General features: G+C 36.0%; 1 protein-coding gene across 2 annotated transcripts in view; it reads right to left on the bottom strand.

The window, feature by feature from the left end:
- Positions 1 to 27773, bottom strand: part of PCDH9 (protocadherin 9) — a 669308-nt gene that overhangs the window by 211323 nt on the left and 430212 nt on the right. The window contains exon 2 of one of the 2 annotated variants that reach the window (XM_083855291.1): positions 24158 to 24359. In XM_083855291.1, coding sequence (XP_083711417.1) covers positions 24158 to 24359 — 202 coding nt within the window. The remainder of the gene's footprint in view (positions 1 to 24157; positions 24360 to 27773) is intronic. The other variant, XM_083855292.1, reaches the window with a different exon arrangement.

Below are 27773 nucleotides of genomic sequence, written 5' to 3'. Positions count from 1 at the left end.
TTTAGTAGTGTGGTTGTGGGTTGACCTTGGCTGGTCACCAGGTGCCCACCAAAACACTCTCACTCCCCCTCCTCAACAAAACACAAAGAAAATGTACAATGGAAATCTCATGGGTCAAGATAAGGACAGGAAGATTACTTACCAACTACCATCACAGGCAAAGGGACTCCACTTATGGAAATTAATTTACTGATATTTAAATATAGTGGGATATATTTTCTCTACCTCCCCCTCTCCAGTAGTGGAGGGGGTTGGGGAATGGGAGCTGGGAGTCAGTTCATCACACATTGTCTCTGCTGCTCCTTCCTCCTCAGGAGAATGACTCATTATACTCTTTTCCCACTCCAGTGTGGAATCCCTCCCATGGGATACAGTCCTTCATGAACTTCTCCAGTATAGATCCTTCCCTCGGATTGCAGTTCTTCAAAAAATTCTCCATCATGAGTCCTTACTATGGGGTGCAATCTTTCAGGAATTAACGGAAGGGTCCCCCACAGGATCACAGGTCCAGCCTGGAATTTGCTCCAGGAAGGGCTCTCCACAGGCTGCAGCTTCTTTAGAAGCTTCCACTTGCTCTGGCACCAGCTGAACTGCAGTGCAGATACCTGCTGCACCATGGACCTCCACAGGCTGCAGGGGAATCTCTGTTCTTGTGCCTGAGGTCTCTCCTCTCCCTCCTCATTTACTGATCTGTGGTTCTCTCACATATCATCACTTCTCTCTCCAGGTGCTGCTGCACAGCATTTTTTACCTTTTCTTAAATATTTTCATAGACCTGCTCCTAATGTCGCTGTCTGGCTCAGATTTACCCAGTGGCAGATCTCTCTCTCTCAGAGACAGGTGAAACTGGCTTTGCCTGACATGGGGGCAGCCTCTGGCATCTTCTCACAGAAACCATACTTGCAATCTCCCCACTAGCAAACCTTTCCACATAAACCTAATGCAAATAGCTGCAAGGGTACCACATGTTAACAAATAATATAGGAAATTATGAAGATATAGAAGCATATTTCTGTATTAAACTAAAGATCACTCTGTGAGTAAAATATTAGGATCCTCTCACAGTACAATTTCTTGTCCCAGAGTACAATTCATTGTTCCACAGTACAATTTATTGTATATTATACATTAGAAGATGAACTTACTCTATTTCTTTCAAATAGGATTATGGCACAGACCACTGTACCTGCTACTCTCTTTAAGCAATACCTTAAGGGAAACTAGGAAAGCAAAATATTCTTGATGATGAAGACTATCTTAATACTCATTTTCCATGTAGCTGCTGTCACCCTAACAACATATTTCCAACAGTGAGAACACAGATAGCTTCCTGCAGAGTTTCTAATCTCAGGGCCATTTTGCAGAGCAGCCAAGAGGATGTGCTAGTGTAATAAGAAATCTGGTAACTACTGCCTAGAGATATAACACTTCATGTCTGCTCACTTTTCAAACTCTCTTGGCTTAAAACAGGGATCCTAGCTTGGCTCCTAAATCTTTTCTTCCCTAGATAGCAACACATTATTCTCACACCAGATAGCTTAACTTGCTGGCTGCCTACAGAACCCCTGAGAGCCCTTTTAATTATATACAAAACTAACACACAAGGTCTATAAAACACTTCCAAGTCAGTCAAGACTGCTAACTACTTGGATTTGAAGTGAATATGCTTGTGCTTTGATTAAGTTGGTACTTCTGTTTACACTGCATGTGAAGACAAAATATGCCAAAGATCAGGAGGGACTGATTGTACACTGGACTTCAAAGTTAATGGCCCAGATTTCCTTTGTTTAAAAGACAAGTTAGGGTTATTTTGGGCAAAGGATTCTAAAGTATGTAAAGAAAGGATGGTATTTCAGTAGGATTTTTCCCACAATATATTTTAAAAAGTCTTCTTTTTGCTTGACATAATTTCCCTGTGGCATTGTGCCACCTCCACACAGCCATCCATAACTCTTCTCCTGCTTGAAACAATCTTCAACATGCCACTCTTGTTAATGACTGAGATACCCCCTGATGGTGCTTAACATTTAATAGTGCTAGAGCTCCACGTTTGCCCAAACAACCTTTTCCATTTACCTTACCTCAAAGGCGTTCTAATTTTTCTTCAGAGACAGAAATCCTTTAAGCCCATTGTATCCTTAGGCTACAAATTTACTGAGATTTAGGTTTCCAATAAGAGCTCCAAGATGAATGCCACCTTCTCATTTATGAATCAATTTTTGCCCATCGGCTTTTCAGTGTTATTACTTTTTATTTTACACTCAAAGCAGAGAACCTCAGGAATGCATACACACAAAAAGTTGGGATAAGGGGAGAAGGAGGAAGAACTTAAATAAAACATATGACATTCTCTTCAACATACTATGTATATAGAAATGTTAAAAAATGTGTAGCTACAGATATAGTAACTTTTTCAATCTTCAGGACTCTTGTTTTGATCATCAGCACTCACCACAAAGGCAAGCATGCTATTTCTTAGTGTCATGAGCTATGTTTCTATATTACGTTTTCAGCAGTTAAAGAAGCACTTTTCTTTTCTTGCACGACAATTCAACTGATGCTATCATCTGTCTTCAGTGGTTAGCATATGTTTGGTCTCAATGAAGACAACACTGTATCTTGGAAAATTCTGTAAAGGAGTAGCACATGAAAAAGCTTTACTTCCCTAAACTAAGTAAAAATCCAGTGCAATTCATTTGGAGCTAAATTTCAAATTGGTGAAACAATAAACTGAATTGTTCAAAAAACTTAGTTACAAGAATCATGATTTTCAAATCACTGACTTGAAAATTCTGATTTATTTTAATCGTATTTTGACTGAAATGAATGTTGAATTTCATGTAAAGCCCAACACACTAAGCAATTCTAATTGGAGAATTATGTGTTTATGGTCACGTATCAAATCTAGATAAACTACAATCCCATATTAACTGTTTTTTGGGAGTCAGATACTATTTTTGCTCTATGGTTTGAAATTCAACCCATTTGAGGAATACAATGAAACTCAAAAGATGGGATCAATCTTCTATCAGAAGTTAGCCTGCCATGGCAGAACTCCCCTAGGCTTCAGAAACATTTCCCTGCAAAGTAAGAATTGCCATGTGAACCAGGCAACAGGTTTGCCAAATCCTGATGGCACTAGCTAATTTGAATTTTATCTGCATTTATGACAGATGTTATATTACCTTTAGTTACATCATGATATCGTAAGCAATAATTTAAAAAAAAAAAATAGGTTAATTTGATGGCAAGGGAGGTATCTTCAGAGTTCATAATTTATCCAGAAAGCTAAAAAAAAAAACCAACTGAGCAGAATCTTTCTCTAAGTGGGTCATTTGGGAATCCACCTCTGAAGATTTTTTTAAGAAACAGAAAGCATCTTCCAGTATAGCTAAACTATGATAGTAATGAAAAAAAACCTGAAGTTCAGTATTTTCTACATGAATGCTTAAAGGACACTTCTGATCAACATGTGACTCAGGCCCAAGTAACTCCACATAACCGTTGAGACACTTACCCATGGGATGTATATCAATCAAGGGTCTCTTTTAACACCACAGAACCTGACATGCTGACCAGTTTATTCCATTTATGGTTTAATCACTGCTAGAGTTTTTTCACTGCTGTATTCTATATCTGGATTTCCCATTGCACAGGCAGGTGGAAGTGATGTAAGCAGTTGTGGGCTTACACACCTCATTAGTCCTTATAGTCAGATTAGAAAAAAAGGTAAAACATAATCCAAGAAAATCAAAATAAAGCACAGCAAAAACCCTCAAGAGTGTTGTTGCTTGCACTTGGAGAACAGGTCTTGCATACCAAACATCAGGAAAAGCCATTTTCAAAGGTTATCTGAACTCATGTTAAATAGTTGACTACTCAGCCAAGTGAAAAATAGATCCAAAGGATGAAATAATAAAGCATCTCATGGACAAAAGATCCACACACTATTTAGCAGAGAATGAGGCTTTCTCTAATGGAAACATAAGCAGAGACTCTTAAAGTACTTTGAAAAAATGATTGCAAGCAAAGCCTTGTGAAACATCAATGTATTCTGTGACAGCTGTTTACAGGTTTTCCTTTTAAGCTGTACACAGTTGTATGTCAGAGCAGTAATTTTAGGAGAAAAAAATAGAGATCTGAATGCTTTTCTAGATACAGGCATGCAATAAAAATACACTCACCTGAAAATAAATGATAATGGTAATTTTAGGTTAAAAAAATGGTTTGTGTACTGCAAATTGAAAGACTCTAACCCCTGAGTTTTCTAAAATGCATTTCTCAGGTTTAGTTATACATTATTTAATACTCAGAATTCATTTTCATAGTTTCTGGATAAGCCATTCAGAATGGCAATGTATTATAATAGAGGAGGACTGGAAGGAAATAGCACACAATACAAAGCACCTACAATGTCTCCTGCCCCGTGTAAAAAAAATAAAATAAATCTGTAAGTATGAAAATCCAACTTTTTTTTTCGTTATGATAAAGCAAGGAAATGAAAATCTTACAGTACTGTGTTTAAACCAAAGCTAGATTCAGTTCATAAAGTGGTACTGCTTTGGATGGCATTTGACTTCTTAATATTGGTTCATGACAGTAATGAAGGACTTTATTTATATCACTGTTTTGTAACAACTAAAGGGAAAATATGCTTTAAAGAATTAATATGAATATTTCAAAACATTCTTATTATGCTATGTCACTTTGTAAAGCAATCTTCAAAAACTCTGGGAAGCAGTGTAAATGAGGTGAGTGATAGAACAGCATGGACCATTTGGCACCTGTAAGACTTTCTGTTGCAGAAAGTGGATTGGCAAATTTTGTGCTTTTTCTTCCAAGGCTCCCTTTTACTTATATGGAAAGCAAAACCTTATATTACAGAAGTGTTTTATTTGAATGGTATGTTTATAACCCATGTAAGAAGCTGAAATAGCAAACTGACATAGGCTCTCTACAGCTCTTTTACGGAAGAAAATGGGGAAAACAATCTGTGTGTAATAGTTTCTAGTTTCTTGCTGCTGCCTCTCCCTGCTGACCATAATATAGATGAGACACAGCTTATTATCTTTGGCTTTCTGACTACGATAGTATTCTCTTGCCACTAAGGAAGCTTGCCTTCCTGGGTGGGAAACACAGAACAGTACAGCTATTTTAGGAGAAAGCTTGCTGTTCCATGCAGGAAGGTTTTGTTCAGAGGCAAAGGCTTGAACAAAACGGGGGAGAACAGTACTTCTTTCAGCATAAGTTCTGTTCTGAAATCATATACTTATGAAAGTTGCCGCAGTGACACGACAGAATCCTCTGAAATGCAAATATATATACGTTCAAAGCATCATTAGTTTCTCAAAACTTCATTATATATAATCAAGAAGAATTATGACATCTTCTGCCAAAATTCCTCACATATATCTCTATGGTAATGTCACAGAGTTAGTATCTGACAAATTTCTCTTATAGGTAAGCATGGCCTAAATACACTAGAGAAGACAAGACTAGAGAAGATTCAGGAAGATAAAACAGAAGCTGAGACACTGGAAATCTAGAAAATAAAAAATTATAGGATTGCTTAAAACATAGCCATAATGTTTTAAGTGGGGTCTTCACTGGTAAAGATGAGTATTGAATGATATTTTTCCCTAAAATACTATTTTTTTTTTAGTCCAAGGCTATTATCCTAGGCAATTGGTTTAAATTTGTGGTTTGTTGGCCTTGCCTGGCTACTAAATGCCCAACCAAGCCCTCTCTTGCTGCTTCTCCTCAGCAGAACAGAAGACAAAGTAAGATAAAAACACTTTTGGGTTGAGATTGAGATGAGAAGACTTGTTAAAAATTACCACCATGGGCAAAATGGGTGTTACTTTGAGAAAATTAAATTTGTTGTCAATTAAAATAGAGCTAGGTTGTGAGAACCGAAGAAAAAGAACACCTTCCACTCACTCCCCTTTTCTGAGGCTCAAGTTCACTCTCTCACTCCTGACTTGCGAATATACTTGCTCTTGTGACTCCTTCTTCAGAGCTGCAGAGTAATCTCTACTTCGATTCCTTGAATGTCTCATTTCCCTCCTTCACTGACCTGGGAGTTTGCAGCAATGTTTCTCCTTTTTTTTCTTCACTTCTTACTGCCAGGCAGTGTTTTTGCTGCAGGTGGTGTTTTTTACCCTTTCTTAAGCATATTTTCTGCAAGATGCCACCTCCTTGGTGGTGGGGCTCAGGCATGCCCTGAGGTGGGTGAGCTGGAGAGAGATGGAACCAGCTATGAACAGCATGGGGCAGCCACAGCTGCTTCTCACAGAAGTCACCCTGCAGCCCCCAGTGCCAGGGTACCTGCACCTAATCCTTACCTATATAATCCTGGAAACCCACATCCAATATATATATAAAATGAAGAAAAAAAAAGGAGGTGAGCAATAAAAAGTATTAGGTGAATAATGTTGAAAAGTATGAATGCTTAGCAAAATAAAAGTGTGCACTCTTTTTACCTTGCGTAGAGCCAGGTTGAGTAATGGGGCAGAGACTCTTTCTGTATCGTTGAAGAGAATTTTTCATATATTGCTCTAATTGTCAAGATTAAACGGGAAAAATGAAATATTTATCTTTTAAAAATCAAGTTGAAACACTTGAGCCAGAAAGGTTAAAATAAGTTCATGCAACAATCACACAAACAATTTAAGGCCATGATTTATTTAGCAGGTTCAGAGTGATAATGAGCAAAACCGCTAATCAGTGCCCACAGATATTAAATAATAAATTCAGTAGGCTGAAATGGGTATTTGTAGAGCAGCAAACATTAGTCTAATGATTGAATTAATCTTAATGTAGAGAAATTTTGCATGCCAAATTTGTTTACCACATAACGTTAATGAAGATAAAACTGGCGGGTCTTCTTTACCCTTACAAATTAAGTGTTACTTGGGAAAAGTTGAAAGGGCATCGAGTGGCAAAGTTTGTAAGAGGCACATGAAAAGACTGAGCAAACAAGACACAGTAAGAGATAAGGTACTTCTTCTGTATTACACTTTGAATGGCTGAATATAAATTACTGGATTAGTACAGTTTATCAAAGAACCTACTGTGTAAAACAGATCTAGAAATAACCATGGGCTTCATAATTAGCTGATCATTCTGGTGCTTCCTAAACCCATTTTTGTTGGCTAAGGAGGAAAATCTGTGTATGTGCACACAGGCTGGAAGTTCAGATCTCTGTGCTAATTAATGTGGTTGGGTTTTTTGTTTGTTTTCTGATCATCAAACAAATGTGCTTACAATGATAATTAAGGACAATTTTTGTCAAATGCCTTGCCTAAAAAAGAACCTTGGATTCTTTTTAGAATAGGCAGACAAATAAATAAACAATAAACGCCCTCTAACAATGAAAATCATTGCTTTCTTCTCCTTTAAAAGTATTCAGTATCTATTATGGGATACAACCAACTGTTACAGTTGAAAGTGCTATTTCTAAGTTTCTTGCTGTTTGTCATTTTGATACACAGAAGAATGGCCCAGTTTGACAAACTTTTCACAAGGCAGATTATCAGAAAGCTCATTCTCAACTACAGAAAAAAAAAAAAAAAAAAAAAAAAAAAAAGGTTTATTTTTCCAATTATTTATTGGGGGGTAGTTATATCTTGGTTAGTGGAGTAGGTTTCTTTTTTTTTTTTTTTTTTTTTTTTTTTTTTTTTTTTTGTTGTTGTTGTTGTTGTTGTTGTAGTAGTAGTAGTAGTAGTAGTAACTGGTCATTTTTCAGCTATTTTAAACTGAGACTTTGCTGAAGTATCATCCAGAGACACACTTGGCTACACTAATAAACCCTTTTTGACTGTGATGGGCTAAATCAAATGATCAAAGCTGTTGAATACATGCCATCAAAATAAAACTAGTGCTAATGAGGTAGGCACTACACCCAAGTTTAAAGTCACTTACGTGTTCCAGTGAAAAACAGATTTGATTTTTTTCATTTAGTAAAATAATTTAAATAATTAAATAATTAAATTAAATTGCTATTGGTGAAAGGCCTAGAACATAAGTCCTGTGAGGAGTGGTTGAGGGATCTGGGGCTGCTTACCCTGGAGAGCAGGAGGCTCAGGAGAGACCTTACTACTCTCTACAAGCGGAGGCTGTTGCCAGGTGGGGTCAGTCTCTTCTTCCAGGAAACTAGAGACAGGAAAATGCAGCAGAGTTTTAAGCTGCACCAGGGGAGATTTAGGCTGGTTATTAGGAAGAAGTTCTTCAAAGAAAGATTGTCTGTGCACCGGAATGGGCTGGTGGTGGAGTCGCCATCCCTGGAGGTGTTTAAGAGAAGACTAGACACGGCACTCAGTGCCATGGTTTAGTTAATGAGGTGGTTGGACTCTATAACCTCAAAAGTCTTTTTCAACCTGATTTATTTTGTGATTCTATTAAATGATCTAATTATGTAATCTGGGTAAGGTGCAAGATTTGTCAAATTTACTTGGGAAAAAAAACCCGACAATGAAACAGTATTTTGTCATCTTTTTACTTAGACTAAATACACTATTCTAGGCCTGTTTGTTTGTTTATCACATATTTTAATTTCAGATGCACTGAACTGAATGTATAGGACTTATATACATTTGAGGAAGCAATACTGCATACGATATAATAATGAAAATAAAAAAAAAGCCAAAATTCTGTTGCTAGCAAAAATGTGCAATATGCAAATACTTCCTCAATACCTTTCCGAGATCAATGTTAAGTGCTCTTAAGCATTACATCTGGCACCACAACAGTTTAACACTGTTGGCTAGTCTAGACATGCTACTCCAATTTCATAGCCTCAACCTAGTTATAGAGATTTTAATGACCAGGATAGAAAAGTAGAAGACTGATGTCAGTGTACTGCCAGATTTGTGAGATGCCATAAATCTTGTTGCAGAATACAACACTGAGTAGGCTGGCATCTTGTAATAGGCAAACATTTGACAAGACCAAAAAGGAAGGAGACTGAATTAAGCATTATGGCACTCATCTTTTCCCCTGGTTAAGCACTCTCTTTCTCAATTTGGGTTGTTTTCCAGAATGTTCTGGAACTTCACGGTCTTCTGAGGACAGACGTTCTTTCGTTCAAGTTTGTTCGGTTGACAGAATGATTCATGGACATTTTTGAGCCATAAATAAAAGAGCTTTCTAACTTTTGAGCATCACAGAGCTGTTCTAAAATGTTTCAGTGTACATGGAAGCATTGCCTATAACAATGTCAGTTCCATAGCACTCAATTTTTTCATTTACAATGCCGATGCTGTCATGCATAATCTATCCAGCTGGCAGTTTACCTGACACCTTCCAAACCATTCCTTTCTCTGCTGCCCCAATAGCACTCATCTAATTTCTCTCCTTTTCTCTCCCTATACTTGTGAAACAAAGTAGGCAATATCAGCAGTCACTTCTGGACATGACCCACTGAGAAAGGCATTTTATCAAGTCACCAACATGAACATATCGAATTCTAAACAAAGGGCATGAGATATGGAGAGAGATCAACAAACAATGCTACCATTTTTCCTCCAAAGTTAATAAATAAACAAATAAATACATACAGCAGTTGAATTAGATTAGATAGAATAGTAGAATATATTTTTTGTCAAACAAGCAAGCAAGGGAGAAATACACACTTACAAAAGGTCACAGAAAATGCTCTTCCAAAAAATGAAAGACTGTGGATCATAAGTCTCTTTTGTACTAAAATGTCTTCCAAAGGATTAATTTGCTTGTTCTTAAATGGCTTTTTAAATGTTATTGTGCTCTTACAAGGATTTTTTAAAATTTATTCATGCATGTTCTTGTGGATCACCCTTCAGCCCAAAAGAGAATAAAGCGTGTAAAGCAACTTACAGTTTGGATTCCAGTACTGTTCACTCTCTTTTGCTTAACCAGACTCATTCCCCTCTTTCGGCATGACATCTTCTGCCATTTACACAGAGTAGCTCAAAAAGGTTGTCTGACTTTCAGGATAGAAAGTATTATTTTTATTTTTTTTTTTAATCAGCAAAATGTTTTGTTTTATTGGAAGGCACAACTCATAATCTAGGGACTGAACTGTGCATAATGCATAATTTGGGTTAAAAACTCATAGACTCTTAGAACCATCTAATAGAATATTCTGAGTGGAAGGAACCCACAAGGGCCATGCAAGTCTAATTCCTGTCCTTGAACATGATAACGCCAAGAGTCACACTGTGTCTCCCAGGAGCATTGTCCAAACACTTTTTGAACTCAGACAAGCTTGATGCTGTGACCACTTCCCTGAGGAGCTTGTTTTAGCTTTATGCCACTCATTTGGGTCCTGACATGGTCAAGAGAGTGACAAGATTGGTACCTGCCCCTCTCCTTCTGCTCACAAAGTTGTAACTGCAATGACGTCTCCCCTCAGTCTCCTCCAGGCTGAACAGACAAAGTGACCTCAGCCACTCTTCATATGAGGAATTTCCTTGTAGACACTTCCCCATCTTCATGTCCCTAAGGAGACTATTTTAGTTAGGTTTCTCAAAGATGAACTGGGCAGGCATCCTATGCCTAACACAGCAGTCCAGATATGCAGAAATAAAGCATGTGAGTATAACTAAAATTTCTTGAGAATTGAGACCATGATAGTCTGGTAAGGCTGCAGAGGGTATTAACAGTACATCACCACTGATCCATCAGCTTATATTTAATGATGTTCATCTTTAAAATCAGGCATGTTGTCTCTTTAAATGTTGGGTAGACAAAGGTCAATATCATTAACTTCTAGATTGTCTGAATATCTCTGTACCCTAGCAGAAAGTGTTATATCTATGCATGTCTGTATGCATAGATATGCATATATTTATCTATTACAGCTGTCACAGTGACCTATATTCATCTATAACATATGTTAGATATTTTCAGTCTTCTGCAAAATGTATAATTAATATGTCTCCAAACAGTGTAGCTACTCATGCAAGAGGGATTCATATTATTAAGTGCCTATTTACAACTGGAAATATATGATTTCCATTCATAATGAAGTAATAACGTAGGATAAGTATGTGTAGTATATCAAAAATTAATAAATAAATATTAAGACCTAAAGTAATGGCACAAAACAACTACCTTATACAATTCCTTTCATTTCTCATGAAAATAAATATATGAACTATGAAACTATATTTCAAACAACTAATCCATTGTGGTGTGGTTGATTATTTTTAAGTCATTTAGTTTCTTTTCTGAATGATCCAAGGAATCTGCACTTAAATCAGCTGGAAAAGGCAGCAGTGTAGGGAAATTTTTGATTACACTTTTAATTTCACAAACTAACCTACAAATGACTTTAAAATTGCTGGTAACACTACAGTATTACTAACCACCTACACGTTTTTATTGAAAGAGTGTAGCTACAATCCATTAGTTAATGACTATGCTGTGCTTGCCAGATCACATTCACACTCACAACTAGAAGTGCCAGGGTTTCAAGGGCCTTGGAATAACACCACCAATTAAAGCCAGCTTCTTTTGTTACATTTTTGCAAAACCAATATATTTAAAAAAAGAAGAAAATCCCAAAACACTCAAATTGTACTGGCTTCTCTACTGAAAATAAAATCAATTTTGTATGCCTTTGCTTTGTTACAGTGTAAGTCTTTGGCAATATTGAAATATGTGCTTGTATATATTTAATAAATTTAAAATAAAAACAATTTAGCATGTTTTTAGTAATAAATTGCTTTCCCTAAATTCAGCAATTGACCACTGCTTTTTAACAAAACCACATTTTTTAATATTCAGTAAAAAATTAAACATCAAAACTGGTCAATTACTCCATCACACTCTCTTATCAGTCATAAATTTTTACACAAGAAAAAATGAAGGAAGATGTAAAGTGATAAACATTGTACCATTCAGCTCTTGGATTATAAAATATGCAATTATTATAAAGTAAGAGAAGGTTTTTATTTTTTCCAAGTTATTTTAGATGAATGAATCATTTATAACTGACATTTTTACTTGACAATGAGTATGTCTTAATAGCTATCTCCATGACACTATTTAACAAATGCAGTTATGGAATAGAATAGTTCGGTACAGTGAAGTAAAAGAAAGAATTTAATCTTTCTCAATGAACTTAAACACTTTCTTTAGATCTTGAAGACAACACAGATTTAATCTAAAAGAGTAGTGGAGCATATCACCAAGTGAGCAAAAAGAAGCCTTCTCCTAAATGGTAGGCACATAGAATTTCATTTAGAGTTTTGTATTGAAAATGACATTTTTGTGCGGTTTTCAGAGTGAAGAACTTAAAAATCACCATAAATATACTGGGAATATTTGAGTATGAAGTACTTAGATGATTGTTCAGTAATGCAGATTTGTTTAAAATAATATGTGAGTTGTTTCCTGTAGAAAGAAATATATCATACTAAATAGTAAGTTTACATTAACTTGCAGGAGTGTATTTCTGACATGAATCTCCTAATCACCTCCACCTGATATACTTGTGAAGACCTTTTGAAGCACAAGGATGGGATTCCTTGGAATGAAATCAGAATTATTCTCCAATAACTAATGTACATTCATCCCATGGATCACGAAACACCAGAGCAACTTGCACAGAAGCATACACAGTAAACTCTCTGTTCTCAGCACCACTTACTTTGCATCCAGATCTGTTTCTACTGTGCTGTGTAATACTTCATCACAGAACCAGAAACACTGATAAAGGTGTAAAAATTATATATATAGGTATACACAAGAAAATATTTTTCTCACAAAGGTGTCCAGATGTTACTAAATAATTTTTTGTGTTTTTTTTTTTTTTTTTTAATTGTTGTCATTGATTTTTGTTTATTTGTTTGTTTACTTTGTTGAGGGTTTTCTGCTTGATTGGTTTTGGGTTGTGGGTTTTGTGCTGATGTAGCATGGGGTTTATTTTGAAAAGCTTTTTGCCAAAGCTGCAAAATTTGCAAACTGTCCTGAACAGTTAAAAATTGATTTATGCCTTTATATATTTCTTTGTTTCAAGACGGGAAAAAATTTTTGAATGTTTTGGAAAATAATTTTTTTACATTTTCCTTTCCTTGCCACAGGAAAATATATCCTAAGTTTAGTTACTTATGTTGCTACCATGTCTAGATGAATTCTCTGTGGCAAACAGGCCTTCACCTTGCAGCCACAGAATAAAGTCATTTAGCATGTCGTGCACAGTGATAAACGTAAGTATTTTACTATTATTTTCCTTCTCCCTACTTAACGTATATTTACCTGGATTAGCATGAAAGGGGATAAAGCATTACACTAAGAAATGATTCAACTCTTATTCCTATTTCTAGAGGTTTACTTCTGTAGTTTTTAGACTGCAAATATAATTCCCTATTTTTTCCCCATCTACTTAATTCACCTTTCTTCCCCTTTTTCCTCCTGTTGAAGATAAACAGAGCAAGTGTATGTACAAAACCATAAAATGTTCCTTGGGAAGGCAAACATTTGAAAGAAAACAGAATATTCCTTACTTATATAATAAAATTTTCAAATTCAACTCAGAGAACCTCCCTTCTTATGCATGGATTTCTCCTTAGGTAAAAACCACAAAACCAAACCAAACCAAACCAAACCAAACAAACTAACAAACCAAACAAAACAAAAAACAAACAAACAAACAAAAAAACCCCCACAAACATAAAATCTGAGAAAAATAAGGAGATAAAGCCATAAGAGAAGTATAATAAGAATACCTAGTCTCTGGATAAGTTTAGGTCAAACCTAAAGACACTTATGCATAAGGTTTTTCTTCTTAAGATAACACACTTTTTTTTCCTTACCAAGATGTTTAATTTCAGTTATACCACAAAAAAAAAAAAAAAAAAAAAAAAAAAAAAAAAAAAAAAAAAAAAAAAAAGGAAGGTATGCAATTGGTATTTTTATTTCATTAGTACGGTAAAAAATGAGGCATGAAATTTAAAAACGCCCTTTTCCTATGAAAAATGTTATGTGCAGACAGATAGATAAGAAAAACTGATCAATCCCTCAAGAGATATGAGTATTCCCTTAGCAACAAGAGCATCTGAGATTCATCTCACGCAGGAGGTTGGATTTGTGGGAATCAGCTAAATTTAGGTGTCTCAGCTTCCCCTATACACAATGACAATTCAGTCAATATAGTTTGGAAAACTATGCTTCTCATATTAAAGTACACACATCTACTACACGTCATTCAGTTCAGTGACTGACTGGGTCTCTAGTCTCAGTTATGATAATTGAGGTCTCCACTGACTACACCTGGATCTCAGACTAATTCACAGCTACCTCCAACTCATATCTGAATGAGTCATGGATACATCACAAGGTTACACACATGGCACCTACACTCACACCTTTTCCAATGAATCTCAACCTAAACCTCACTTCTGTCTAATTACCAGTTTAGAAATATCCTTGGGAACCCAAGGAGGTTGCATGTGGATGTCAAACAGGAAAGAAGGGAGTGCAATTAACAAGAAGTAGTCATTTGACCATATGCCAATGTATAACAAATTATCTGAGTCCTATGCATATAAATTCTGGAGCTGAATTTCATCCAAATTGTCTTTGTGTGAATTTGGTGTTTATTACACTCATCAGAAATGTGGTGAATGGACTCTAGAGTGAAATTTAGCAAACCTGGGTTTGGTACCTAGTTTAAATTAAAGCTTTTGTGCTCAGTAAATGAAAGAGGGAGCTTAGACACTTAGGATAAAGTTTTAGATTTCTACATGTAAGCAACCAAATTCAGTGTATATAGTATGAAGCTGAGCTCATCATTAATTTCTGGAACTAACATGGGTATCACTTGATTACTTTCTACAGCCTTTATTTGTAACCTATGTTAGGATAAAGGCATTTCTTTACAAGATTTACTTGGTCCACTTCAGATATCTACCTCAGGGGCTAAACTGGAGAAGAAACGTGTTACCTGGACAGCACCTATTTGTGTTTGATTTCAATACCGTATATAGTGCTACACCAGATATCCTATCAAAAATTTACACATTTATACTTTATTTACCTTAGAGAATATAGATTTTCTTTCCTTTTTTTCTTCACATTTGTATTGCACAATCTATGCAAAACAAATTTAATTAATTTTTAGGATTGCAGAATTATTGAATGGTTATGTTTGGAAGGGAAGTCTGGAGAGGGTTTAGTCACACCTTCCTGCTCAACTCAGGGAGTTACTATGACTCAGCTAGAGAAATGTCCTGTTTGATTTCCAAAATATCCATTAAGATTCCACCATCTCTCTGGGAAATGGGGTGGAGAGTTCTATTGTTCTGATACTAAGAAAATGTTGTGGGGTTTTTTCCTTATGTTTAAAGAAAATTTCTCTGTATTTCAGTTTGTGCCCAGTGCCCCTTCTTTAATTTGGTGTACTACTGAGAAAAGTCTGTCTCTCTCTCTACTCCTTTCCGCACTACATCAGGTATTTTCACACATTAATTAGATCCTTCCTAAGCCTTCCCTTCTCCAGGATGAAGAGTCACAGCTCTCTCAACATCTCCCCATGTGACAGATGCACTAATACCATAATAATCTTTCTAACCCTTTTCTGGACTCAGTCCATATTTCCATTTCCCCTCCATACTTGAAAAACCAGCACTGGACTTGGCATTTCAAATGTGTCTCACCAGTGCTGAGTAGAGAGAAAGGATCTTTCTCATCAGCTTGCTGGCAGTACCCTTTCCATTGCAGTTCAGGAGACTGATTTATTTTCTCCAAGGGTGTCTTTCTGGCTCATGGCTAACTTGCTATCCAGCAGTTCTTCCACTGCAAACCTGTTTTCTAGTTGTCAGGCCCAAGTGTGTGTGGGTGCAACGAGGTTATTCTTCCTGCATTAAGTTATTCCTCTCATTGCAGCCATCAACAATTCTAATTCTACTTAAAATTTTTAACCACTTAAATGCTGAAATTAACAATGCCATGCTAAATTCAACACTTTATTCTTACAAATATAATCTTTTTTTTTTTGTAACTTGCCATTGAGAATAGGAGTTGCACTGCTAAGACTCTATTAGTAAAAGAATATGTAACATCGGGAAATTAGTTGTAATATCAAGGTAACAAAGAGTCACAGATGGCAACAATAACTTTCACTGAATTTCAGAAACAGCAACCTGAAAAATATCAAACAAATATTTCTGCCATAATCACACTATCACACCTTTAAAAGGTTAATTATGTCAAGTACAGTTGGGTGATAGAGCACCTAGAATGCTAATAAAATATTTCTAATATATTTCATGATGATAAAAGATATATGTGTTCAGTTGTGCTTCTGACTTTAATTTCCTATGGAAATTCTTTAAGTAATAGAAAAATCTGTTGCTGTTCTATTGCTAAAAAGTACCATTAAACAGCATGTTCATGAGTCAGGAAAAAACCCCACTCAGGTCAAAAATAATTACTGATAAAGAGAAGAACTGCTGTTAAAACTTTGTAATTTAGAAGACTTTTTTTTTCTTGTTCTGATTTTTTTTTTTTTTTTTTAATGGACAGACTTTGTACCAGTATTAAAATACAGAGAGGAAAAAAGTGCTTAAGAACAAAATGTTGCAACATTCAAAATACTACTACAAATTACCCCAGTGTATTTCAGATTCAAGACTTGAGCACTCCATCTAAACTATGGACACCAAACACCTCTTTTATCAAATAAAAGGCTGATTCAGTTGAAGTCAGTAAGCAATGTAGTATTATTTTTTTCTGTCACTGAAAATCATTAAATCAAGGAATCATTCTGTAATGCACACCGTAGATGCCAGCAGAAGACACATGCTTTTTTAGGTTATTGGCTAGGATTTCTGATCTGTATTATGCAGGATGCTGTACTAGTAAAAACAGTCCCTTGGGCCTCAAAATATCCTTGCACTTCTGGAAGTCACAGATTTCACATCGGGAAAGGGTGATATAGTCACACAGACAAGAGGTAGAAACTGAAAATAAATGCTTCAGACTGAGAATAGAGTACCAACTTTAATATTCTGGTGGGTTAACCTTGGCTGCTTGTCAGGGCTTTAAAAGAAACAGGATGACTTCAAGACGATTCAAAGCATTATTAATTGCTAAAGTCTCATCAAAGGGTGGGAGTGTCTTCACCATACACCAAAAGTCTGTGGTTAGTGGCCACAAGACCATAAGTTACAAGGTCTTTTAAAGGTTAATTAGCCAATAAACGACTACCACAAAGAATGTTTTTACTTTCACACCAATCCCTAATTAATTTGTCTTATATGTCTCTTCCGCAGTGCAGATTCTCTTGACCAATTATCTAATGACACACAAACTTAGAGTATTACACCTCAAGGCTTTTTATTACTTTTATAACTACTGCTATATCTTAAACTTTAAACTCTAAAACTTTCTACTACTTAGCTTAATGTGTTTCTATCTAAACTACAAACTCACATTTTTCCCTATAGTCTCTAAACTTGGAAGCTTTTTCCAAGGTCTCAGGTTGAACCCTGCACTCTTTTTTGGTATTTGGGCCTGAATGCACAAGATTTTGAGAATTTTCTGGGCCTGGAATTACCACAGCTGCTCACCAATCTGCTCTATCACTCCCCCTTCTCAGCAAGACAGGAAGAAAATGAGATGAAAAAGCTCATGGGTTGAGATAAGGACAGGGAGATCACTCACCAGTTACTATTACTGCTAGAACTGATTCAGCCTGGGGAAGATTAATTTAATTTATCATCAATAAAAACCCAAGTAGGATTGTGAGAAACAGGAAAAACAAAACTAAAAACACCTTTCCCACTACTCAACCCTTCCTTCTTCCCAGACTCAAATTCATTTTTTCACACTCTTCTGACTCCTCCCCACCTTGCCCCTGCCACTAGGTGGTGTTAAGGGATATGAAATGGGGGTTGCAGTCAGTAAAACCTGTATCTGGTGCTCCTTCCTCATCATACCCTGGCCAACATAGGCAATACATGGGTCCCTTCCACAGGGTGTGAGCCTTCAAGACTAGACTGCTCGAGAGTGTCTTCCCCAGAGGCCACTGTTCCTGCTCCTGCATGTGCTCTTCATGGACCACAACTTCCTTCAGGGCATATCTACCTGTTTCAGGGTGGGTCCTCCATGGACTGCTGGGAGCATTCCCTTCTTTACAAGCTGAGAGTGAATCTGTTTGGTGTCTGAAGCATGTCCTCTACCTCCTTCTTCATGGACCTTAGTGTCTGCAGGTTTATTTCTCTCACATTTTTCTTGCTCCATCCCCCCTAGCTGCTGTGCATCTTTGGGCGGCAATGGATCTTAGAGCCACTGGGAACTGGCTCTGTCGAATATGGGGGTCAGCCTGAGATGTCTTCTGAAGGAGGAAACCTCTGCAGCCCCCCTCCCCACAACCTTGCCATGTAAATCCATATAAAACATGTAATCAAACACCAGTGGAAATAAATCACTGGACTATTTTATCACTGGAATATTTTAAAACATCAGTTTGATTTAAGGAAACTTGTGTGAAACACTATTCATTGTACTATGGTAGAGGTTTGACTGGATCACTTTGAAACTTAAAAAAGGTCAGTGGATGTCTGCAGTAGATCTGAGCTTGCTGTGATATGAAGAAAAGCCTTGTGAGTAGAAAATACTTACAGAAGAAAAATAGCTCTTAATTCCTTAAGTCCCTTGTTTTAATCTGGCAAAAGCATCTCTGTTTTTAAACAGTCCTTGGTATCATCAGTGATGGCAGCCAAAGGCACCAGCTTTCATCCCACGTCCAAGCTTCCCCTGCCTTTAATCCTCTCCTTAAACCCTTCTCATAGTCCCCCTGCCCCATACAGCCTTTTCCTCTCACTGCTGAGGACCTGCAAGTGCTCTTCGCAGGCAGCAGCAGCTAGGAAGTTTTGGAAAGTTAGCTGTTCCTCTTGGAGAAGCAATAGGACAAGTTCCCCTCCTATGGTTCATTCAATGGTTATGGCCTCCTGATTTACACTCCAATTAGCTTTAGTGTGTGGAGGAAAAGAGAGTGGAATAGGAACAGATGTAGCACAGTGGCTTTTCTAAACCAAGATAATTTTTAAATCCTCACTGCAATGAGGCATCAAAGAGCTGTAAAGAGATAGCAATCTTCTTATGCTTCTCAGATTTTTATTTATCTTTTTAAAGAAGTAAGTGCACGGGCTAAGATTGAATTCAGAGTTCAGACTACTTTGTTATAACACTTCTGTAGGCTAATTCACCAACCTGACTCCAGTTTTTCTTACTCCTGCTTGCCTGTAGCTAAATGTGACAGTGTTAGATTCTGTGTGAGGTATGAACGTGTGTGTAATGAAATGGAGATATGACTCAAAGGCAAATGTTCCTATTTTAGTCCTTATAGTCTCATACTATGAAAACACAAGAATAACTGTGGACAGCAAATTATCTAGATCTAGGCATTGATACAGTAGGATTTCTTTCTACATCTTAGGATGTTTAGCTATGGACTACTCCAGTATTGCCAAAAAAGAAATTTTAGAGGGCCAGCAAAATGAAAGACAGGATTAAGCAGAGGGTACACCCACAAGGTTAAACCATCATCACCCACTGGGTGTAATGATAGTGACACTGTAAAACCAAAGCTCTTTGCAGGAGAGGCTTATCTTCTCCACATGGGACACTATCATATGACCAAGTGTAATACAAGGCAGTCTTGGCATTATTCTGAACTTTAATCATAATTAAGCCACTGCCACAGAGATATTCCTACTTATTATTGGAATTAGAGTACCATTTAACACCCCTGACATTACTTGACTAAACTGCCATAGTATTTATTACTATGTTTACTATTACTAATGTTACTATTTATTACTATTACTATGTTTAGGTTTATTAAAAAGCGTGAACTCAGGTATTTATCAGCCAAATTTAATCACACAGTTTTTATTGTACTGGAAATAAAAAGCTATCCACAAACATTATTATATTGAAATAAAGCATTATAACATCGCTTCCAAGAATGTGGAATTGCTTTGGAAGCAACATAGAATATAATAGAATATTCTATTTATTTTACTAAATTAAAAAAATTATCTTGAAACTGGTGGGTGTGTTACATTTTTTGCTAGAGCTCCATGTTTTTATAAAGCTATTACTTTGTTGATATATATTGATACTACTTATTAACGAGATGTAGAAATTAGGCAAGCATTTACTTAGCTTCATAAACATGTATCAGAAGACATAAATATTATATTTCTGCCTGGTGTTAAACCATTGGAATTATTGCACAGATTCATCCACAGTGTGTAGTAGGCTTTCTCCCTAGAGCAGTTCTAACACTCTACTAAATATATGCTATTCCTCTTTATCTCTTTGAAGAAAAATGAATCACATCCACAGCTTGCAGCTATCAAAATGTGATTTATCAAGCATTTTCATGAAAATGCATTTTCCCTCTTCTTTACACTAGGAGGCACATTTTTACTTCATACAGTTCTATTGCACAGCTCTGCTGCATGCAACACTTAGATACATTAACAATTCCAGTCTAAATTTAAATCCCTGACAACCTTTACTAAACCGCAGTGAAAGAAGAATTCTTCACTAATAAGGTGGGTTGTTTTTTCATGCTGGTGAAAATCACACTTATAGTAATGAAAAATAACACTCTGCACCCCACTGGTTGAGAACAAAACAACAGGGGTTTTTTTTTTGAGCAATACCTGAAGAAATAATTGACATTAAAATACATCAGAAAGCTGTACAGTTTTAATGCAACTGATGATAAAGGTGTTTGTGTTAAAAGTACACTTCCTGATAAGCACATTTAAAACCATTAGAAAGTGGGAATTTTGGTAATGAAAGATGTTTTAAAGTAGTATAAGTAAATTCAAATCTACATTGATTTAATTTTTTTTTTACTTTTAACTTGGTTTGCAGAACCAAATTTGGTTTGTACCAGAACCAAACCAAACCAAACCAAACACATCATTATAAAATCATATTTCTATCTTGTTGCCTTTCTCTCACAGACACAGGGACAGCGTGTGGCTGACAATGCTAATATTTGGCTTCTCTCTTCATTTCAGCTTCACCCGGTGTGAGAGATTTCTGTTTTCAGATTAGCTAGATGAATGTACTCTCACTGTGTGTGTTTATTTCATTAAATCATGTAATTGTAGTCCTTGTGTCTCTGTAGAAGCTAATGACTGCAAGTAAATATGGCAATAAGGTTTCTCATAATTTTGTGTAACAGGTTAGCAAGACTTTTAGCACATTTCCCATACCCCCACCCCCACCCCCCCGAATTTCAGGTTTTGAAGACCTAAGCCTTGGTCACTCTTCAAATATAATTAAAATAACAACATTATATTGAGAAACAATGGTTGTATTTTTATTCACGTAACTTGGCAGTGTACAGTAATAACCCACACAATTCACTGAGCATTAAAGTCATTAACCAAAATTGCTCTCAGCATGAGGCAAGGACTTTACTATCAAGATTAACATCACATTCTCATGAGCTGAATCAAACTTTTACTTAGAATGAACTTTCATAAAAGTACAGTGGAACAAATCTGTATTTTTAGTGTAGAGGTCATCTGCAAACATTCCCAAAACACTATTCTTTATCTTCAGTTGAAGCATTTAGAATAAAAATACTGTTATGCAATTATCATCCAAAACTGGTAGCATACATGTACATAATACTACAACTGTCCACTAGGGCTTTCTTCCTTACTTAATATGTCCCAAGTACTTTCATAACCACCAATCCCTTAAACAGCCACAGAAATGAAACTACCTCTAAAGATAAATACAACCAGGGAACATTTCACTGCAATAGGACTAGAAATTCAGCTTAGGAGTGTCAAGGAATACAATGTTTGAATGATACTACACTGGTTATTTTATCCATAAACACATATAAATACCCACAAAGTAATTTTGCCCAATACCAGATAAAATTTTTCTCTTCTGAAAATTGCCACAAGATCTTCAATAACCATAAAGTGCTTTAAACCTTATTTCACTTCTCATTCAAAAAACTTATGCCTACAGTAACAAATTAATTTTTGATACAGTGCTTAGGCAATAGCTTGCTACTGAATACAGTACAGAAGTTAAATCCATCTAATGAGTAACATGACTCCCATCCTGGTCTGGATTTTTCTGTCACAGTACTGACAATATAATTCCTTTCTTAGTTTGTGAGATTTGATGAGATACATGGTATAATGTTTCAATGTCTGGTAAAAAGCAAAAAAACCTATACTTCAGTACTTCAGTAATAGTACAGCTTGATGGTTAGATTTTCATGAATTTGACACAAATTTAGCATCCTTGAGGCTAAATTCAGTGTAACCACAAACATATTAAAACTTCTCATATAGCTTTTAAGAACATTTACTCATTCTGACTAATCTTCTATTAGAGTCTATATCAGGCATGAATATATGATCATGATTAATACACTATGTTTGCACAATGTGCTTAACAGAAAATTTCCAAAACTGCACTTTTAATAACTTGCTGTGAAGTTTACTAAGCCCTTTTTTCCTAGTTCTCCTGGCAGACTTTTATGCTGCATTTTGAAGAGATGTACAATTTAGAGTCTGTGAAGCCGATGTGACAGTGCCAACATGCAATGCTGCCTTAAAAACTCCTCTCTGATGTTGTTAAATCTTTCACAAGTCTCATACATGGTCAGAGAATTAACTGGATAATTCCACTTAAGCTCCTTCCTTGCTTAAGCAGAGATACATTCTTGCTCCAGAGTCAATCCATTCATAGTTGCTATTCTTTTATCATTCTTTGTATTTCTAAAGATTAAGGGTTTAACATCATAGTTCCAAAAACATTTCTGTGTTTTTTTGGTTGTTTTTTTTTTTGTTTTTTTTTTTAAAGAGAGTAAAATACAGGTGTCATAATCAGTGTGGGGAAAAAAGAATTTAAAAAAAAGGTAAAAAGAAATAGATTTAAAAAAATAGGAAAAGGTAAATAGAGGAAAAGAAACCAGAATGCAACTCTCAGACAGTAAAACATTTCAAATTGTTTCTTTGTAGAGTTTCATCCAACACAACCTCTTGGTCTTCCCATATATATATGAGAAAAATACTTCCAAAGTCAATATTCCACAGTTCATGATGTCATCTGCCATGATGTAAATGCCATCATTCAGATCCAGCTCTGCCCAAATGAGGAGATGGACCTTAATATTGTTCATCAGATCCCAAGGCCACCTTCTCTCCTGGTTTGTACAGGCCCAGTGACAACTTAATCATCTATACAAAAAGGGAGAAATGCCAAAGACAGAAACTAATTCTTATTTCTATACTCCTGAGGTGGAAGAGAACTCAGGTTCAATTACCTTCCAAGAGCACAGATAAGACTTTTAACCTTTGTCTCTACATTCTAGACAAAACATAAGAAGCTTAAGAGCAGTTCTTCTTCCCCCTCTCTGTTTCCAGTATGTCTAAGTCTCCATATTCCACATTCCAATGCCCAAATACCTGTCACAGTATAGGTTAAGATATTGCTTCAATTTTTAGTGCTCTTACAAAAACACAGCAATAATGTAAATGTTTTATAGAAGAGGAAAGAAGAGAAAGGCTGGAGTTCCCAAATCAAATAATTCATCCTTAATATTTGTATGAAAACCTGTATCTGACAGTTCCAATACAGCATGCCATTCAAGGTTAACAAAGAAGCCCTGTAATTCTTAATGTTAGGAGAGGAAATTGCAAGGGTGTAAAGAAATTCAGGTTCTTTCAAATCTTCAGTGCTTCACTGATTTACTGATTTCTTTGTTAGTCTAAAAGACAGTGCAACCTCCATGTCATTGAACTTTAAATTTATATTTAGAATGAATTTCCTAAAACAAAATCTAAAGCTAAATACCTACAGCACTATCAGCAAACATCAGGGAAAATCTTGCTACCTTGTAGGACATCATTCTCCCCAGCTGTTATTACTTACTGTGCAATTGGTATGAAGCCATTTATTCTACTGGATAAAATTTTCTTTTCCACAGTCAAATTGCAACATGAGGCACTTCTGGCAAACTATAGTATTTCCAAACAATATTTATGAGCTAATACGATCAAATATTCATGCACATGCTTAAAAACATCTCTACCATTGAGCTCAAAGGGATGAAAAATAGAGTAACCAAGTTAGCAAAGCAACTCAGATAAGCAGAGCAGTAATGGTGACTCACCCGAGTTGGGGTCAGAATTGCCATCAGCTTCAGTCCTCTTGTCCGGTGAAGCCTGGTCGTAGAATTCGTCCTGCGGCTGAACCAGAGGGAGAGGGTGTGAGATCAGGGTTCCACCACCCACTGGCTCGTGGTCTCCCAGACCACTGTCACTGCAGCTTTCCTGGGAGCCATCAGGGAGGTGAAATGTAACACGGCGCTGGGACTACAAAGAAGAGCACAGGACACACTGATTAGTGCTCTTCTTTTCAGTTCTCTTGATTTTTTTATTTCTTTTTTAAACTTTTGATATACAAATAGATCCCTGGCAATGCTTATGAAGCAATTGCTATTCTCATGTTTCCTTGTTTGTTTGTGGTTTGATTTATTTGGGTTTTTTTACTTGCTTTTAGATGGGAAATTGGCAGATGGGAGAGCCAAATTTCAAAGGTCTATACATGCTCATCTGTGAAGTAAACGTCTTATAAGAAATTGATCAGTGGAAAATTAGGTATATTTCTCACAGTTTTCAAAACAACACTTATTAAAAAACCTCTCTCTGAGAGAAGAAACTATTGCAAAATATGTTATGAAAAGCAAATGATATCCGAAAATTTAGTAAGTAAATATTTCTGAGGTTTAAATCTGTATTATCACTATTCAAAATGGAAGAAAAAGAGATCCACCAAGCTAAACAAACCCATAAAAATGGTTGTCATCTTTCAGGAATAGTAGCATGAATAAATAGCTATTTATAAGTATATTTAACTGATAGTAGTCACGTACCTAAAATGGATAATTAGGATTGATAATATATGTGTGAATTCACAGTGGTCAGCAAAGAATCACAAAATGCAGCGGCAGAATAAACAATTATCAATTTGGTTAGAGAAATAAAAAAAAAAAGAAAACAGCACAGAATTTGTACCAAAACCACAGGGATTGAGAGGAACAATTACACATTTTACTGAACTTTTTAAAAAAGAAACTGTAGCCATCTCAAAAGAAAAAAAGTGTACCCTTCAGTGTACACTTAGATTAGTTAACCGTTATTGATTTTGAACCTCTCTCATCTGGAGAAATAATCTGACTTTTGAATTGCAGCCACAGAATGATACAGTGATTCCCCAAGAGCTTCAGAGCTGATAGCACCGCTGCAAATTGTTTAGCAACCATGACTGTTGGATTCATGAAAGGAATATTACAGGTCTTCATGGATCAAAATACTGCATCTTTGAAGGATTGGAAACAACTAGTTTAAGAGTATCTCAAGAGAGTGGTTAAATTAAGTTAAGCATATCTTCCCACAAAAAAAAAAAAAAGAAAAAAAATTGGCAGCTTCAGTAGTTTGGTTTGTTAGATTAATTTCGGATAAAGTAAAGATTCACAAAGTTTGTCTTAAGCATAGAAACTGTTTATTTTAGTGGTTATTTCTTATCAATACTAGTCATCTAAAATTTATGGGGTATATCTAAGCTAATGATTTAAGATTTCTAGAGAGCCAGAAGAGAAAGAAACATTAGGAAAATGCTAAAAGAAGTATCTTCCATCAGTTCTGTATTCATCCTGAAAGACCACCAGGCCCAAGCTTTCCTTTTTTTTCCCTCCTCTTTTTTCATTTTTCTTTGAGTGAGAAAAACCTCAAGTTAATAGAACTAACTGTATGTTTGCTTATTAAAGACTATTTGTTAATAGTAATTGCTACCATTTTATATGATGATCAATATAATCTACCAGGTTTCTTTTTATTCATCTCCCTTGGGTGGATATAGTTGATTAAGTCAACTTTAGATTACTGTGTTATTCAGTACAGAAATAAATGTAATACTATTTGCTCTTGGCTGTGATTTTATAATTAGTATTTTGCTTTTAAGTTCCTTTTCTAGCTTTAGGATTAGAATCCAGCTGTAGAAAACCAAACAGATACTCTGAGTCATTGGATGCATTCATTACATCAGCAGAGAACCTAACTCTATGTATGTCACTAAGAAAAACTTCAGCTCACACTTTGTTACATTTTCTTATAACGTCTTTGTTCTGGAACTATCACCCTGAACAGTTTTTAATCACAATCCTGTTCTTCCCCCTCAATATGAGCACAATAGCAATGTAGCTAATTACACAACTTAAAATCTTCTCTTTCTGCAACTACTTTCAGGAAGGTAAATTTGGAGAACTGTTTTTCCAAACTAAGAATTTACATAACTAAAGTCAGCAAGTGGCAGACTGTGGTGGTGCATCCTCCTACCCCTACTCCCTCCACAGATCCTCCATAGATCACACTATGACCTGAGGAAAGGAGATTGCTTTCATTTGTTTTAAATCTAAAAGATTCTATTAGAAGACATAAATGGCTTCTAATTAGAAAATTAGGCCCTAAAATAGGGGAGGAGGAATGATGAATTATATTTTAGGATCGGCAAAATAATAAGATGGCTATAACTAGGTAACCACCTAAATAAACAGAAAAATACTTAATTACAAAAATGTCCTACATCATGGGTTATTTAATAAAAGTACTGATCTTGTGCGGCAAAAATTCCTCATACTAGCTGAAATCTGCTCTGACTCTATACTGACAGTGACAGGGACCAGTTAGCCAGTAAAATGACACAGGCCTAACACTTATACTGGCAACTTCTTAGCTGATAATACCAATAATTTTTAAATCCATACTTTAAATGATGAGAGAAAAGTATATTTCCTTGCCTTTCTGAGCCACTGTAGCAGGGTGATCTGCTTTGGAATGTGGTCAACTCAAATAATGCCCTATTTTGCAAGCTATCAGTGGTGGGCTGAGAGGTTCTGTCATGTGCAGATTTTGGCACTGAATTATGCTAAAAGCAGTCTGGCTCGCCTATTCCAAATTAAGATCCTGATGGTGAGGCAAAGATTTGACAGATAAGCTGCTAAGGAGACCTGGAGACAAGACTGGCAGTCAATCACTATACACTGTAGAAGTCCAGTCCACTTTCACACAGTTGGATTCCTCTCACATAGTCCTTCTTGGAGTATATGAAGTTTTCACCCCTGCAGTGGGGAAGCCCCTTCAAGGATACTCCTTGAGACTCAACGAAAGAGATATGACCATGAGCATTGGTGTGGTGAGTTATATCGATCTCTACTTGATAATGGTTTCTTTTTTGCTAACCATATGTAATAGCTTTGATACAGTACGCTATACCTATACTATACGCTGCTAGTAGTTTTACCTTTTGCGTGCTGTAGTAAACAAATCTGATTAAGATCTTTTATCTAATCATTTTTCATCTAAATAATAAATGAATCCATCTTAATGTAAATTTATCAGATTTGCTATCATTAATCCTGCCGGACAAAGTTACTATAACCATTGACAAAGTCTGGGGTTAAGACTGGATGCAGTGACACCTAAATTCCTCTCTGAGAAGTTTAGAAAGCAAGGGGAGGGCTTTCAGCACCCCATGACTCAACAGTAGGGTTTCTCTAATAAACTTTCTCTGAAGTTCCCATTCTCATCCACTACAGCTGCCCACTAAGAAACCCACAAATCATTGCAAAGGGTTATAAAAAAATCTAAAGGTCATGTAAACAGCGATCCAGTTCCAGAGAGGATGGATAGACAACATGCAGCCCATAAAGAAACTTCAGGTTAAATTGT

The sequence above is a fragment of the Zosterops lateralis genome, assembly GCF_965231275.1.
Source record: "Zosterops lateralis genome assembly, chromosome: 2".
Taxonomy (NCBI): Eukaryota; Metazoa; Chordata; class Aves; order Passeriformes; family Zosteropidae; genus Zosterops; species Zosterops lateralis.
This window is presented reverse-complemented; position numbering and strand designations above follow the sequence as displayed.